The 15,819-nt window shown below is 46.8% G+C and overlaps 1 protein-coding gene across 1 annotated transcript in view; it reads left to right on the top strand.

Annotated features, from left to right (window-relative positions):
• Positions 1 to 15,819, top strand: part of stx1b (syntaxin 1B) — a 91,290-nt gene that overhangs the window by 70,502 nt on the left and 4,969 nt on the right. Inside the window, exons 6-7 of the mRNA XM_075454630.1 lie at positions 5,079 to 5,187; positions 11,992 to 12,065. Of these exons, the coding sequence (XP_075310745.1) occupies positions 5,079 to 5,187; positions 11,992 to 12,065 (183 nt within the window). The remainder of the gene's footprint in view (positions 1 to 5,078; positions 5,188 to 11,991; positions 12,066 to 15,819) is intronic.

Raw genomic sequence — 15,819 nt, forward strand, 5'->3', positions numbered from 1 at the left:
TTACTTTCGTTTACCTCCGTTTACCTTCGTTTACTTTCGTTTACCTCCGTTTACCTCCGTTTACTTTCGTTTACCTCCGTTTACCTCCGTTTACTTTCGTTTACCTCCGTTTACCTTCGTTTACTTTCGTTTACCTCCGTTTACCTCCGTTTACTTTCGTTTACCTCCGTTTACTTTCGTTTACCTCCGTTTACTTTCGTTTACCTCCGTTTACCTCCGTTTACTTTCGTTTACCTCCGTTTACTTTCGTTTACCTCCGTTTACCTCCGTTTACCTTCGTTTACTTTCGTTTACCTCCGTTTACCTCAGTTTACCTCCGTTTACCTTCGTTTACCTTCGTTTACCTCAGTTTACCTCCGTTTACTTTCGTTTACCTCCGTTTACCTTCGTTTACCTCCGTTTACCTTCGTTTACTTTCGTTTACCTTCGTTTACCTCCGTTTACCTCCGTTTACTTTCGTTTACCTCCGTTTACCTCCGTTTACTTTCGTTTACCTCCGTTTACCTTCGTTTACCTCCGTTTACCTTCGTTTACTTTCGTTTACCTTCGTTTACCTCCGTTTACCTTCGTTTACCTCCGTTTACCTCCGTTTACTTTCGTTTACCTCCGTTTACCTTCGTTTACCTCCGTTTACCTCCGTTTACTTTCGTTTACCTCCGTTTACCTCAGTTTACCTCCGTTTACTTTCGTTTACCTTCGTTTACCTCCGTTTACCTCCGTTTACTTTCGTTTACCTCCGTTTACCTCCGTTTACCTCCGTTTACTTTCGTTTACCTCCGTTTACCTCCGTTTACTTTCGTTTACCTCCGTTTACCTTCGTTTACCTCCGTTTACTTTCGTTTACCTCCGTTTACCTCCGTTTACTTTCGTTTACCTCCGTTTACTTTCGTTTACCTTCGTTTACTTTCGTTTACCTTCGTTTACTTTCGTTTACCTTCGTTTACCTCCGTTTACCTCCGTTTACCTCCGTTTACTTTCGTTTACCTCCGTTTACTTTCGTTTACCTCCGTTTACCTCCGTTTACCTCCGTTTACCTCCGTTTACTTTCGTTTACCTCCGTTTACCTCCGTTTACTTTCGTTTACCTCCGTTTACCTTCGTTTACCTCCGTTTACTTTCGTTTACCTCCGTTTACTTTCGTTTACCTTCGTTTACCTTTGTTTACCTCCGTTTACCTCCTTTTACTTTCGTTTACCTCCGTTTACTTTCGTTTACCTCCGTTTACTTTCGTTTACCTCCGTTTACTTTCGTTTACCTCCGTTTACCTCCTTTTACTTTCGTTTACCTCCGTTTACTTTCGTTTACCTCCGTTTACTTTCGTTTACCTCCGTTTACCTCCGTTTACTTTCGTTTACCTCCTTTTACTTTCGTTTACCTCCGTTTACTTTCGTTTACCTCCGTTTACTTTCGTTTACCTCCGTTTACCTCCGTTTACTTTCGTTTACCTCCGTTTACTTTCGTTTACCTCCGTTTACCTTCGTTTACTTTCGTTTACCTCCGTTTACTTTCGTTTACCTCCGTTTACCTCCGTTTACCTCCGTTTACCTCCGTTTACTTTCGTTTACCTCCGTTTACCTTCGTTTACTTTCGTTTACCTCCGTTTACTTTCGTTTACCTCCGTTTACCTTCGTTTACTTTCGTTTACCTCCGTTTACTTTCGTTTACCTCCGTTTACCTCCGTTTACTTTCGTTTACCTCCGTTTACTTTCGTTTACCTCCGTTTACTTTCGTTTACTTTCGTTTACCTCCGTTTACTTTCGTTTACCTCCGTTTACCTCCGTTTACTTTCGTTTACCTCCGTTTACTTTCGTTTACCTCCGTTTACTTTCGTTTACCTCCGTTTACTTTCGTTTACCTCCGTTTACTTTCGTTTACTTTCGTTTACCTCCGTTTACTTTCGTTTACCTCCGTTTACCTCCTTTTACTTTCGTTTACCTCCGTTTACTTTCGTTTACCTCCGTTTACTTTCGTTTACCTCCGTTTACCTCCGTTTACTTTCGTTTACCTCCGTTTACTTTCGTTTACCTCCGTTTACCTTCGTTTACTTTCGTTTACCTCCGTTTACTTTCGTTTACCTCCGTTTACCTCCGTTTACTTTCGTTTACCTCCGTTTACCTCCGTTTACTTTCGTTTACCTCCGTTTACTTTCGTTTACCTCCGTTTACTTTCGTTTACTTTCGTTTACCTCCGTTTACTTTCGTTTACCTCCGTTTACCTCCGTTTACCTTCGTTTACCTTTGTTTACCTCCGTTTACCTCCTTTTACTTTCGTTTACCTCCGTTTACTTTCGTTTACCTCCGTTTACTTTCGTTTACCTCCGTTTACCTCCTTTTACTTTCGTTTACCTCCGTTTACTTTCGTTTACCTCCGTTTACTTTCGTTTACCTCCGTTTACCTCCGTTTACCTTCGTTTACTTTCGTTTACCTTCGTTTACTTTCGTTTACCTCCGTTTACTTTCGTTTACCTCCGTTTACCTGCGTTTACCTCCGTTTACCTTTGTTTACTTTCGTTTACCTCCGTTTACTTACGTGTACCTCCGTTTACCTTCATTTACTTTCGTTTACCTCAGTTTACCTACGTTTACCTTTGTTTACCTCCGTTTACTTTCGTTTACCTTCGTTTACCTTCGTTTACTTTCGTTTACCTTCGTTTACCTTCGTTTACCTCCGTGTACTTTCGTTTACCTCCGTTTACCTTCGTTTACCTCCGTTTACTTTTGTTTACCTCCGTTTACTTTCGTTTACCTTCGTTTACCTCCGTTTACTTTCGTTTACCTTTGTTTACTTTCGTTTACCTGCGTTTACCTCCGTTTACCTTTGTTTACTTTCGTTTACCTGCGTTTACCTCCGTTTACCTTTGTTTACTTTCGTTTACCTCCGTTTACTTTCGTTTACCTGCGTTTACCTCCGTTTAGCTTTGTTTACTTTCGTTTACCTCCGTTTACCTCCGTTTACCTTCGTTTACCTCCGTTTACCTCCGTTTACTTTCGTTTACCTCCGTTTACTTTCGTTTACCTCCGTTTACCTCCGTTTACTTTCGTTTACCTCCGTTTACCTCCGTTTACCTGCGTTTACTTTCGTTTACCTCCGTTTACTTTCGTTTACCTCCGTTTACCTGCGTTTACTTTCGTTTACCTCCGTTTACTTTCGTTTACCTCCGTTTACCTCCGTTTACTTTCGTTTACCTCCGTTTACCTTTGTTTACTTTCGTTTACCTGTGTTTACTTTAGTTTACCTGTGTTTACTTTCGTTTACTTTCGTTTACCTGTGTTTACTTTAGTTTACCTCCGTTTACCTTTGTTTACCTTTGTTTACTTTCGTTTACCTGTGTTTACTTTCGTTTACTTTCGTTTACCTGTGTTTACTTTAGTTTACCTCCGTTTACCTTTGTTTACCTTTGTTTACTTTCGTTTACCTGTGTTTACTTTCGTTTACCTTCGTTTACCTTCGTTTACTTTCGTTTACCTGTGTTTACTTTCGTTTACCTTCGTTTACCTTCGTTTACTTTCGTTTACCTCCGTTTACCTCCGTTTACTTTCGTTTACCTTTGTTTACCTCCGTTTACTTTCGTTTACCTTTGTTTACCTCCGTTTACCGTGACCAAATAATATCCCATAGACCAAATAATATCCCATAGACCAAATAATATCCCATAGACCAAATAATATCCCATAGACCAAATAATATCCCATAGACCAAATAATATCCCAGACATTTCTAGAGAACACAGTAATTCTCCATTTTCCTCCTGTGGATGTCCACCACAGCTGTTGTTGTTTTTTCCTCCTCCTTTGTTTCCTGTTTAGATCAACTACTTCTTCCACTGAATTACAACAGCTACACACATGTGTATATATATATGTATATATATATACATATATATACACATGTGTATATATATATATATACATATATATACACATGTGTGTAGCTGTAGCCGGAATCCCTCTGATGACACCTCATGATGAGTTTATTCACTTTAAACCATCGATGGAAAAGTGTTGGATTCTTTTCAAAAGGTCGATGGACATGATGTTCTTCTTCTTTTATTCAACTTTAAACTGAACACTTTCTGGGACTCTGCCCGTCTTTGGGAAGTTTTTTTTTTTAATCATTTCACTGACAGCAAACAGCAGATCAGACGGATAAATAACCATCAGATGACGTCATCATGTCGTCATGACGACAGCAACCAAACAGAAGGAACCTTTTCACTTTCCCTTCTTCCTGATTAACTCTGATCTGTTCATCCTGACTTCTTCTTCTACTGAACTGCACCCGCTAACAGCCCACAGCGCCCCCCTCTGGTTTATTCACAACGTGTCCGTTTCATGCTGGGTTTTTTTAATTTGCACATTTAACCCTCCTGTTGTCTTGTGGGTCCAAAGTGACCCACCACCATGTTTAGCTGTAGAAAAACTACCTTAAACTATCTTTTTATGACTTTCCCTAAAGGGACCCCATCATTAGAAAAAGTCAGACTTTATTTTTGTTCATGTTTCCATGTGGGCTGTACACCACTAGGGTACAAAGATGGTCTTATGGGTCATTTCTGACCCGTGAATTATAAAAACATTTAAACACCAGAAAAAAGTTCACTGTTTTTTTCCCTTTCAATATAATTAATTCAGAAGTAATTACTTCACATTTATATAATAGCAATAATAAACCTTTATTATGTAAAAGAAAACTGAGAAAACAAGAAAACTGTTGGTCCCACTGACCAAAAAAATAAAAAAAAGTGTAATCCTGAAAACTGCTGATTGTCTTTTTGTATTGTGTAACAAAAAATACATGATAAAAAATGTGTTGAGTTGAGTTGAATAGATAAATAACAGGTGGTTTCATCATACTAAATAGATTTTGGATTTAAGATTCAATTAAGTTGCTTTATTTTGGGGCTTTGGTAGGGCGGCTCATTTCTGACCCGTAGGACAAAGGGAGTAAACAAGATGTTAAGACCAACAAAAGTTGCATCAAAGACAGCTTTAAACCTGAGTTAGCTGTTCTGTATCTGGTGAATGGTCTGATGTTTCCTGTTAAACCGGTTTGTATCCCCCCCCCCATATCTTCCTGCAGCACTCGACGCTGTCGCGTAAGTTTGTGGAGGTGATGACTGAGTACAACACCACGCAGTCCAAGTACCGCGACCGCTGCAAGGACCGCATCCAGAGACAGCTGGAGATCAGTGAGTTCCCCGTTATGTAACCGTTAAACCGTCAGGACAAGCAGCTGGTTTTACTGGTTTTACTGGTTTTACTGGTTTTTAAGTTGTGTACAAACAACAAAACATACAAAACATCCCACCCCAAACTAACACGAGCGCTGCCATATGTATCTCTACATAAATATAAATATATACATCCATGCATACACCAATATATATATATATATATATATATACATATATATATATATATATATAAATCAGCACAATGACAGGAGACGGGTCGGTGAATCGCCTGTTTTGAATAAACAAAATGAAACAAAGTGAAAAGCAGCCGGCCTCCTCCAACAGGGAGTCAGGGATCAGTTTTAGTTTCTGTAAGAAGGAGTTTGATGGTTCTGATTTACCAGTCGACTTCTCCAGAGGAATAGGAGCAGAAATCTGTGTTGACCAAATCAGCAAAATACATTTTTTAGCCAGAAATGAAAGAATTATCAGCAACGACTTGGTGCCTGGGGTCTGACTGAGGAGACAGAAACAGGAAGTTACCAGTAATAATAATATAATTACCCCGTCCAGAAAGTCTGGACACGGTCACATGACCAAAACAAAGGAATAAATGTCCCTTTATGGATTTTACATTCATAACAAAGGGCAGAGGTGAAGGAAACTTTCACTGGAGGCGAACGGGTGTGTAAAAAATGTATCACCTGACGTTTTAAACAAATAAACACAGAAGGCGTCTCCATGGAAACACACAAACTCACAATTTATTTCAACCTTCAACACAAAGGTTTTTCAGTTGTTTTATTGTTTACGCTCTAATTACGCACTTATTTGTTTCCTAAATGGTCTTCCCATGTGTCTCGGTGCCTAACTTACTGCACGTACCCTAGCCCTGGTTACAGGGGTTAGACTATGAAAGTGAAACACCTGTCATTTCAGTGTGGGAGCTTTCATGGCCAAATTGGAGCAGCCTGGTGGCTGAATTAATTGCACATTGCACCAGTAAGAGTAGGGGTGGGCGATATGGGCAAAAAAATATATCTCGATATTTTTTAGGATTTTCACGATAAAGATATTTTGACGATATTTAAAAAGAAATTAAAACTCGCCTTAAGATCACAATAAAATGAACACAAGCATGCAAGTCTAAGCACACACGGCCGGTACAGTGAAACTGCGAATGGCTCATTAAATCAGTTATGGTTCCTTTGATCGCTCTACCGTTACTTGGATAACTGTGGCAATTCTAGAGCTAATACATGCAAAACGAGCGCTGACCTTCGGGGATGCGTGCATTTATCAGACCCAAAACCCATGCGGGGTGCCTCTCGGGGTGCCCCGGCCGCTTTGGTGACTCTAGATAACCTCGAGCCGTTTCTCAGGCTACTTCTCCCTCCGGAGAGGGAGCCTGAGAAACGGCTACCACATCCAAGGACAGCCTCTCTCTGTCCCGGCCCCGGCCTCTCTCTGTCCCGGCCCCGGCCTCTCTCTGTCCCAGCCCCGGCCTCTCTCTGTCCCGGCCCCTGCCTCTCTCTGTCCCAGCCCCGGCCTCTCTCTGTCCCGGCCCCGGCCTCTCTCTGTCCCGGCCCCGGCCTCTCTCTGTCCCGGCCCCGGCCTCTCTCTGTCCCGGCCCCGGCCTCTCTCTGTCCCGGCCCCGGCCTCTCTCTGTCCCGGCCCCAGCCTCTCTCTGTCCCGGCCCCGGCCTCTCTCTGTCCCGGCCCCGGCCTCTCTCTGTCCCGGCCCCGGCCTCTCTCTGTCCCGGCCCCGGCCTCTCTCTGTCCCGGCCCCGGCCTCTCTCTGTCCCGGCCCCGGCCTCTCTCTGTCCCGGCCCCTGCCTCTCTCTGTCCCAGCCCCGGCCTCTCTCTGTCCCGGCCCCGGCCTCTCTCTGTCCCGGCCCCGGCCTCTCTCTGTCCCGGCCCCAGCCTCTCTCTGTCCCGGCCCCGGCCTCTCTCTGTCCCGGCCCCGGCCTCTCTCTGTCCCGGCCCCGGCCTCTCTCTGTCCCGGCCCCAGCCTCTCTCTGTCCCGGCCCCGGCCTCTCTCTGTCCCGGCCCCGGCCTCTCTCTGTCCCAGCCCCTGCCTCTCTCTGTCCCGGCCCCGGCCTCTCTCTGTCCCAGCCCCGGCCTCTCTCTGTCCCAGCCCCGGCCTCTCTCTGTCCCGGCCCCTGCCTCTCCCTGTCCCGGCCCCGGCCTCTCTCTGTCCCTGCCTCTCTCTGTCCCAGCCCCGGCCTCTCTCTGTCCCAGCCCCTCTCTCTGTCCCAGCCCCGGCCTCTCTCTGTCCCAGCCCCGGCCTCTCTCTGTCCCAGCCCCGGCCTCTCTCTGTCCCGGCCCCTGCCTCTCCCTGTCCCGGCCCCGGCCTCTCTCTGTCCCGGCCCCGGCCTCTCCCTGTCCCGGCCCCTGCCTCTCCCTGTCCCGGCCCCGGCCTCTCTCTGTCCCGGCCTCTCTCTGTCCCGGCCCCGGCCTCTCTCTGTCCCAGCCCCGGCCTCTCTCTGTCCCGGCCCCGGCCTCTCTCTGTCCCGGCCTCTCTCTGTCCCGGCCCCGGCCTCTCTCTGTCCCAGCCCCGGCCTCTCTCTGTCCCGGCCCCGGCCTCTCCCTGTCCCAGCCCCGGCCTCTCTCTGTCCCGGCCTCTCTCTGTCCCGGCCTCTCTCTGTCCCGGCCCCGGCCTCTCTCTGTCCCAGCCCCGGCCTCTCTCTGTCCCGGCCCCGGCCTCTCTCTGTCCCGGCCCCGGCCTCTCTCTGTCCCGGCCCCGGCCTCTCTCTGTCCCAGCCCCGGCCTCTCTCTGTCCCGGCCCCTGCCTCTCTCTGTCCCGGCCCCGGCCTCTCTCTGTCCCGGCCCCGGCCTCTCTCTGTCCCGGCCTCTCTCTGTCCCGGCCCCGGCCTCTCTCTGTCCCAGCCCCGGCCTCTCTCTGTCCCAGCCCCGGCCTCTCTCTGTCCCGGCCCCGGCCTCTCTCTGTCCCGGCCTCTCTCTGTCCCGGCCCCGGCCTCTCTCTGTCCCAGCCCCGGCCTCTCGCTGTCCCAGCCCCGGCCTCTCTCTGTCCCAGCCCCGGCCTCTCTCTGTCCCGGCCCCGGCCTCTCCCTGTCCCAGCCCCGGCCTCTCTCTGTCCCGGCCCCGGCCTCTCTCTGTCCCGGCCCCGGCCTCTCTCTGTCCCGGCCCCGGCCTCTCGCTGTCCCGGCCCCGGCCTCTCTCTGTCCCAGCCCCGGCCTCTCTCTGTCCCGGCCCCGGCCTCTCTCTGTCCCAGCCCCGGCCTCTCTCTGTCCCGGCCCCGGCCTCTCGCTGTCCCGGCCCCGGCCTCTCTCTGTCCCGGCCCCTGCCTCTCTCTGTCCCAGCCCCTGCCTCTCTCTGTCCCAGCCCCTGCCTCTCTCTGTCCCAGCCCCTGCCTCTCTCTGTCCCAGCCCCGGCCTCTCTCTGTCCCGGCCCCTGCCTCTCTCTGTCCCGGCCCCGGCCTCTCTCTGTCCCGGCCCCGGCCTCTCTCTGTCCCGGCCCCGGCCTCTCTCTGTCCCGGCCCCTGCCTCTCTCTGTCCCGGCCCCGGCCTCTCTCTGTCCCGGCCCCTGCCTCTCTCTGTCCCAGCCCCTGCCTCTCTCTGTCCCGGCCCCTGCCTCTCTCTGTCCCGGCCCCGGCCTCTCTCTGTCCCGGCCCCGGCCTCTCTCTGTCCCGGCCCCTGCCTCTCTCTGTCCCGGCCCCGGCCTCTCTCTGTCCCGGCCCCGGCCTCTCTCTGTCCCGGCCCCTGCCTCTCTCTGTCCCGGCCCCGGCCTCTCTCTGTCCCGGCCCCGGCCTCTCTCTGCCCCGGCCTCTCTCTGTCCCGGCCCCTGCCTCTCTCTGTCCCGGCCCCGGCCTCTCTCTGTCCCGGCCTCTCTCTGTCCCGGCCCCGGCCTCTCTCTGTCCCAGCCCCGGCCTCTCTCTGTCCCGGCCCCTCTCTGTCCCAGCCCCTGCCTCTCTCTGTCCCAGCCCCGGCCTCTCTCTGTCCCAGCCCCGGCCTCTCTCTGTCCCGGCCCCTGCCTCTCTCTGTCCCGGCCCCGGCCTCTCTCTGTCCCGGCCCCGGCCTCTCTCTGTCCCGGCCCCGGCCTCTCTCTGTCCCAGCCCCGGCCTCTCGGCGCCCCCTTCATGCTCTTAGCTGAGTGTCCCGCGGGGTCCGAAGCGTTTACTTTGAAAAAATTAGAGTGTTCAAAGCAGGGCGTGGCGCCGTGGTAAGGGCAGAGGACCACTGGCACCGCACTTTATTGATTTTTGGCGATTGAAAAAAAAAATATATATATATATATATATATATATATGTAGCCTATATCTCGATATTGCAAAATTACTCATCGTCAAAACAACATTCACGATAATTTCGCCAGCGATACATATCGCCCACCCCTCAGTAAGAGCAGAGTGTGAAGGTTCAGTTAGCAGGGTAAGAGCACAGTTTTGCTCAAAATATCGCAATGCACACAACATTCTGGGGGACATACCAGAGTTCAAAAGAGGACAAATTGTTGGTGCACGTCTTGCTGGCGCATCTGTGACCAAGACAGCAAGTCTTTGTGATGTATCAAGAGCCCCCGTATCCAGGGTAACGTCAGCATACCACCCAGACCGTTGCATGCCCAGAGTGAAGCACGGGGGGGGTCAGTGATGGTTTGGGCTGCCATATCATGGCGTTCCCTCGGCCCAGTACTTGTGCTAGATGGGCGCGTCACTGCCAAGGACTACCGAACCATTCTGCAGGACCGTGTGCATCCAATGGTTCAAACATTGTATCCTGTATCAGGATGACAATGCACCGATACACACAGCCAGACTGGTGAAAGATTGGTCTGATGAACATGAAAGTGAAGTTGAACATCTCCCATGGCCTGCACAGTCACCAGATCTGAATATCATTGAGCCACTTTGGGGTGTTTTGGAGGAGCGAGTCAGGAAACGTTTTCCTCCACCAGCATCACACAGTGACCTGGCCACTATCCTGCAAGAAGAACGGCTTAAAATCCCTCTGACCACTGTGCAGGACTGGTATATGTCACTCCCAAGACGAACTGACGCTGTATTGGCCGCAAAAGGAGGCCGTACACCATACTGATAAATAATTGTGGTCTAAAAGTTTCAGTTTCATTGTCTAACCCCTGTATGCTCTTAGCTGTTTGGTTTTGGAAGGAAACGCACTTCTGATTTCTTGTTACCTGAAGTTGTTCTGCCTACCGATGTGGAACACACTGATTGTGAGTCGCTTTGGATAAAAGCGTCTGCGGAATGACCGTAATGTGATGATATGTAATGATATGTAATGTAACACATTGTTCCTCCTCCATCAGTCTGAAGGTAAACAACAACAAACAAACACAAACACACTGGGGCTGGGCCGATGCAGACGGATAAACTCTGAGCACTGCAGAGGAAGTGCAGTCCAGCTCTGACCTTCACACTCAGCCGACACAAAGTCTGCAGCCGGTCTCACAAACACCTGGAAACGTGTCAGAACCAGAGAGTTCCCCTCTGAACCCGTCCCAGGACCCTGAATTAGTCAAATCAAATCAATCTGTAGCACATTTCATGTATAAAACAATTCAAAGTGCTTTACATAAAATAAAAGCATTGCAGCAGGAAGTGGAAGAAGCATTAAAAATACATAAAATATTATTATTACATTATTTTAAATACATTAAATCTTCCAGAAGATGTGAGACAGGCCTCAGCTCTGACAATGTTTAAATCCAGGCTGAAAACAGTTCTATTTAGCTGTGCATATGACACCTGAAAGTGTTTTATCTGCACTCTTCACCTTTAAATTAATGATTATTTTTAATGGGTTTTTATTTTTTTATTTCTTTTTAATGATTTTATTGCCTTCTTGTGATTTTATGTAGCTGTAAAGCACTTTGTAAATTACCTTGTGTACGAATTGTGCTCTATAAATAAAATTTCCTTGCCTAAAGAATATAAAGAGAAACAAATAAATGAATTAAAATGATTAAAAACCAGCAACAGTCCAGATAAGTTCAAAGATATCGTGCAGATTTCATGCATAGACACATGAGAACAGAAATGTTTTTAACCTGGATTTAAAAATGTCTCCATTTGGTGAAAGTTTAATCTCCACTGGCAGTTTGTTCCACTTGTTTGCACACTGGAAAAAATCTAAATCTTACCAAGTATATTTGTCTCATTGAGTATCTCATTACACTTAATATAAGACACAACTGCCTAACAAGTACCATTTCAGCCAGATATAGGGACTTGTTAAGTGAAAAAGTCTTGAAAACAAATTGTTTTGAGTCACATATCATATGAAACAAGCTTTTTTTTTCATTTGAAGAGGTTTTTAAGCTAATTTCAAGATCACTTTTAACTCAAAAGTCCTAAATATCACATTTTATTTAAAAAAAAATGGACAAGCTGATTTTCACTAGTTCCATTGGCTGATTTTTTTGCTTATTTCAAGCAAAAACGTCTTTTATTTGTTGTTTTTCTTACTTATTTTTGGAGGGGCATTTTTCCCAGTGAAAGTGCTTTACATAAAATAAAAGCATTGCAGCAGGGAGTGGAAGAAGCATTAAAAATACATAAAAGAATATAAAGAGAAACAAATAAAATCATTTAAAGGAATTTAAAAACAAGCCACAGTCCAGATAAGTTCAAAGATAGCGTGCAGATTTCATGCATAGACACATGAGAACAGAAATGTTTTTAACCTGGATTTAAAAATGTCTCCATTTGGTGAGAGTTTAATCTCCGCTGGCTGTAACTGAGCATGAAGCCGCCCGTCAGCGCTCAGGCGAACGCCAGCTGAGGTCACATGACGCGCCCGGTGTCTAACGTTTCTCTCTTTGTGTGTTCCGCCTGCAGCTGGAAGAACCACCACCAACGAGGAGCTGGAGGACATGTTGGAGAGTGGCAAGCTGGCCATCTTCACCGATGATGTAAGCCCCGCACCTGAGTTGACCTGCGCCATTCTGCATCCCAAACTGATTAGCACCACATGGGCGGGATGCAGAATGGCCACGAGGTGCGCTGAAACATCAAGTGAATACGGCCTTTGTCACGTCACGCACTGTCACCATTTTGGGGGGGGGGGGTGATGTAACCGTGATGTAACACAACACCGAGCTTCAAACCAGAACTGAGCTCCTCTGGTTTGAACCCCGCCCACGTGTGACATCACTCAGTGGGGTCACATGGCCCTGAAAGGATCGGATTATTGGCTAAATCACAATCAGACTGAGTTACTAAGTGCATGTAGACACCTTAATCTGACTAAGAACTGGATCGGATTAAGACCCCGAGATAACTGGGTTAAAAGTCTAACTAAACCTGCTTGCAGACGCTGAAGCACGTGGTGAATTAGGCTGTTCCAAACCGCATACTACTCCTACTACTCCCACTACTCCTACTAACTTTAACTTTTTTTAAGTTCCCGGATGCATACTAGATTCTCTGAAATGTTGGGTATGCATCATGAGGTTACTACTCATACTCAAACTACCCAAGATGCAACGTAACGTGACGTCGCCGATCGTCATTTCCTGTCAAAACGGCAGTTTCAAGCTAGCTACAACGAGGGTAGGTTCACTTCCTGTTTTCAAAACAAAAGCACCAATTGTATGGTAATGGCTTTCCCTATGATAAAAGGCAACGGGTATTTTATTTTGTGAAAATAACCGGAAGTGCGTTAGCTCACTGCGGCTAGCTTTAGTAGCGCCGAATTCATGGGAACAAAATTGTAAACAGCCGGTATTTTGTCAGGTTTTCAACACGTTGGGGATCTAAACGACTACTTTCTCACCTGAAAATGTTTCAAATGTTGCTAAAGTTTACAGAGTTTAGAGCTTAAGAGAAATCAGCCTCAGGCCGGCTGATTTCAGCTCGGGCAGGAGCGAAATGCATTGTGGGTAAACGCTCTGCATACTGTCTGATCGATCAGTATGTAGTATGCAGTATGTAGTATGCGGTTTCGAACACAGCCTTAGACTTTGCGTTCTGCCCATGCTCCAGATGTTTTCCCGGGGTCGTGACCCGGAAGTCAAAGGAGACGATATTCCTGTTGTTGTCGCCGTCAGAAAGAAACAAACAACGCGATGGAGAACGCTCCGTTGGGCATCGAGTTTGTGCAACAAGCAGCTCATCACAGACCAAATGTAGAGGGACGTAGCTTCATCTGGCTCTGCGTTCTCCATCTTTCTCCAATGCCTGAGTTTGTTGTTGTTGTTGGTGGTGAAGAGGTCAACAGGAAGTGGCTCTATTAGCAACAGCTGGAATGGGTACAGCGCCACCTATCATACCGGGGAATGACACGCTTTGTGCCTCTGATCCCATTCATTCACCGCCAGATATCCAAGGAGAATTACCCTCGCTCAGCTCATTCTTATTGTAATTTAGCCAATAATCCGATCCTTTCAGTGTCATGTGACCCCACTGACTGACCAACCAGCGGAGGTCAGTTCAAGGCAGGTGAACAGCTGGTGTTTAGTTACTCTGAGCAGGTAAGTCAGTCCGACCACAGTTTACAGCTCAGATACGAACCGGTTTTTATCGAAAGACACGAGAAGTTTACCTTCGACCAACAAAGAAAACCAATCTTCTCTCAAAGCTGAAGCTTTACGACATAATAAAACCAGCTCAGACATGTTACACTGCGTCATTATCCACTGAACAAACACTGAGAGAAGTGTGAAAAACTAAGTGAACCCCAACGATCCAGCAGCTGGTGCCCGAAAGCTCAACACTACGTCTAACTTCTACTTCCAGTTTGTGGCCGGTTGTTGAGCTTTTATCTTAAAGGTTCCATGGCATGAAAATAAATGGAGGCTTTTATATATTTTTATAGGCTTTAGTGGTCCCCTTGTACTGTATCTGAGTTTTTTTCCCAAAATTCTGCCTTGGTGCAGAATTAGATAGATAGATAGATAGATAGATAGATAGATAGATAGATACTTTAGTCATCCCAATTTGGGAAATTGTTTTGTTGCAGCAGCATACAGTATAAAGTATATGAAAACAATTAAAGTAAAAACAAGCAAATAGAATAGAATAAAATAAATATAAAATAAAATAAAATAAAATGAAAAATAAAAATAGTGAATAAACATTCGCTATGTACAACTCCACAGTATGAAGAGTTTTTGTTTATCTATTTTTTTTATTGTTTTTTAGGAGAGACTTCAAGCCTATTGAGCTTGAAAGCCAATCCCAAAAATGAGCTTTCCTTAGGATCCTCAGAATGAGCTGTTTAGTGGGGGTGTGGCCTTACTTACGCCCGTTGTACCATGCGCAAATGTTTTGTGAATCGCTATGGCACGTAGATGGCGCGGCAGCCCTATGCCGTAAAACTAGCGAAACCTGTTAAAATGAGCTTACTTTGACAATATGACGAACTAGTTAGTGAACAACTCTCCTAACACAGTCAAACATCAAGCAAGTGCTACACAAGACACAGCAAAAAAGGCGTGCGTGAAGGGGAAAGCAGGAGTGAGGATTTTGACATTCTCATCTGATTGCTCTGGTTTGCAAAGATGCACGTAGCGCGAGTCATTTCTATCAGGGGAAAGGCAGATATAGTGCACGCCATAAAACCAACAGCAGGACGGCTATCAAAACAACAAATAAGTACACAACACTGGCGTTACAGTAAATGAGGTGTCCACTCGCATACCTCATGCTATTTACCGTTACATTAGCGACAGTGACTGAGCTATTAGCTGCAGAGCTAACGACACAGACAGACTGACCGTTTTGACTCTGGAACCATGAATGAATCATTATCCTGATGAAATGCACTGAATTTGCGGATTCATTCTTCTTCAGGAAGCTTGAAGTAGGGGGTTTTGGTCAAAAATGAGCAAGCTAACATCTCATGTGCATGCAAACACCTCCCACAGCCCAGTTGATGCTATTAGCTGTATAGCTAACGATACAGACACTTTCTTGTGGTAACAAGCTATATAACTATACTGTACATACAGGAAAGCAACACAATAATAGAGCGTTAACCCCTTAATGCCTGAATTTATATAGCTGTATATAAAAAAAATGTTTTGTGTGTGTTTTAGCCTTAAAGTAGATGGTAAATAATGCTGAGATTATTAATTTCACTTTTGCACAAAAAATAAATAGAAATTTTGGTATGTTGCAAATTTGCGACAACAGGCTTTTTTTTTTAACATATTTATTTATATAAATCTGCAACAGGAAATAAGTCCGTCACTTTGCGGTCGTAGTGAATATGGCCTAACCGGCATTGGAGGAATAAAGATGCTATCTCAGCTGGTTGATTGAGTCAAACGGTTTGTAGCATATATGCGACAATAGGCGTTAAGGGGTTAAATTACTTACTCTCGGGAATGAGATCCTTCCCCAAATGGAGGAGTTCAAGTATCTCGGGGTCTTGTTCACGAGTGAGGGACGAATGGAGCAGGAGATTGACAGGCGGATCGGTGCGGCGTCTGCGGTGATGCGGGCTCTGCACCGGCCCGTCGTGGTGAAGAAGGAGCTGAGCCAGAAGGCCAAGCTCTCGATTTACCGGTCAGTCTATGTTCCTACCCTCACCTATGGTCACGAGCTGTGGGTAGGGACCGAAAGAATGAGATCCTACCCTCACCTATGGTCACGAGCTGTGGGTAGTGACCGAAAGAACGAGATCCTACCCTCACCTATGGTCACGAGCTGTGGGTAGGGACC

This window comes from Odontesthes bonariensis, chromosome 21 (genome assembly GCF_027942865.1).
Source record: "Odontesthes bonariensis isolate fOdoBon6 chromosome 21, fOdoBon6.hap1, whole genome shotgun sequence".
Lineage (NCBI taxonomy): Eukaryota > Metazoa > Chordata > Actinopteri > Atheriniformes > Atherinopsidae > Odontesthes > Odontesthes bonariensis.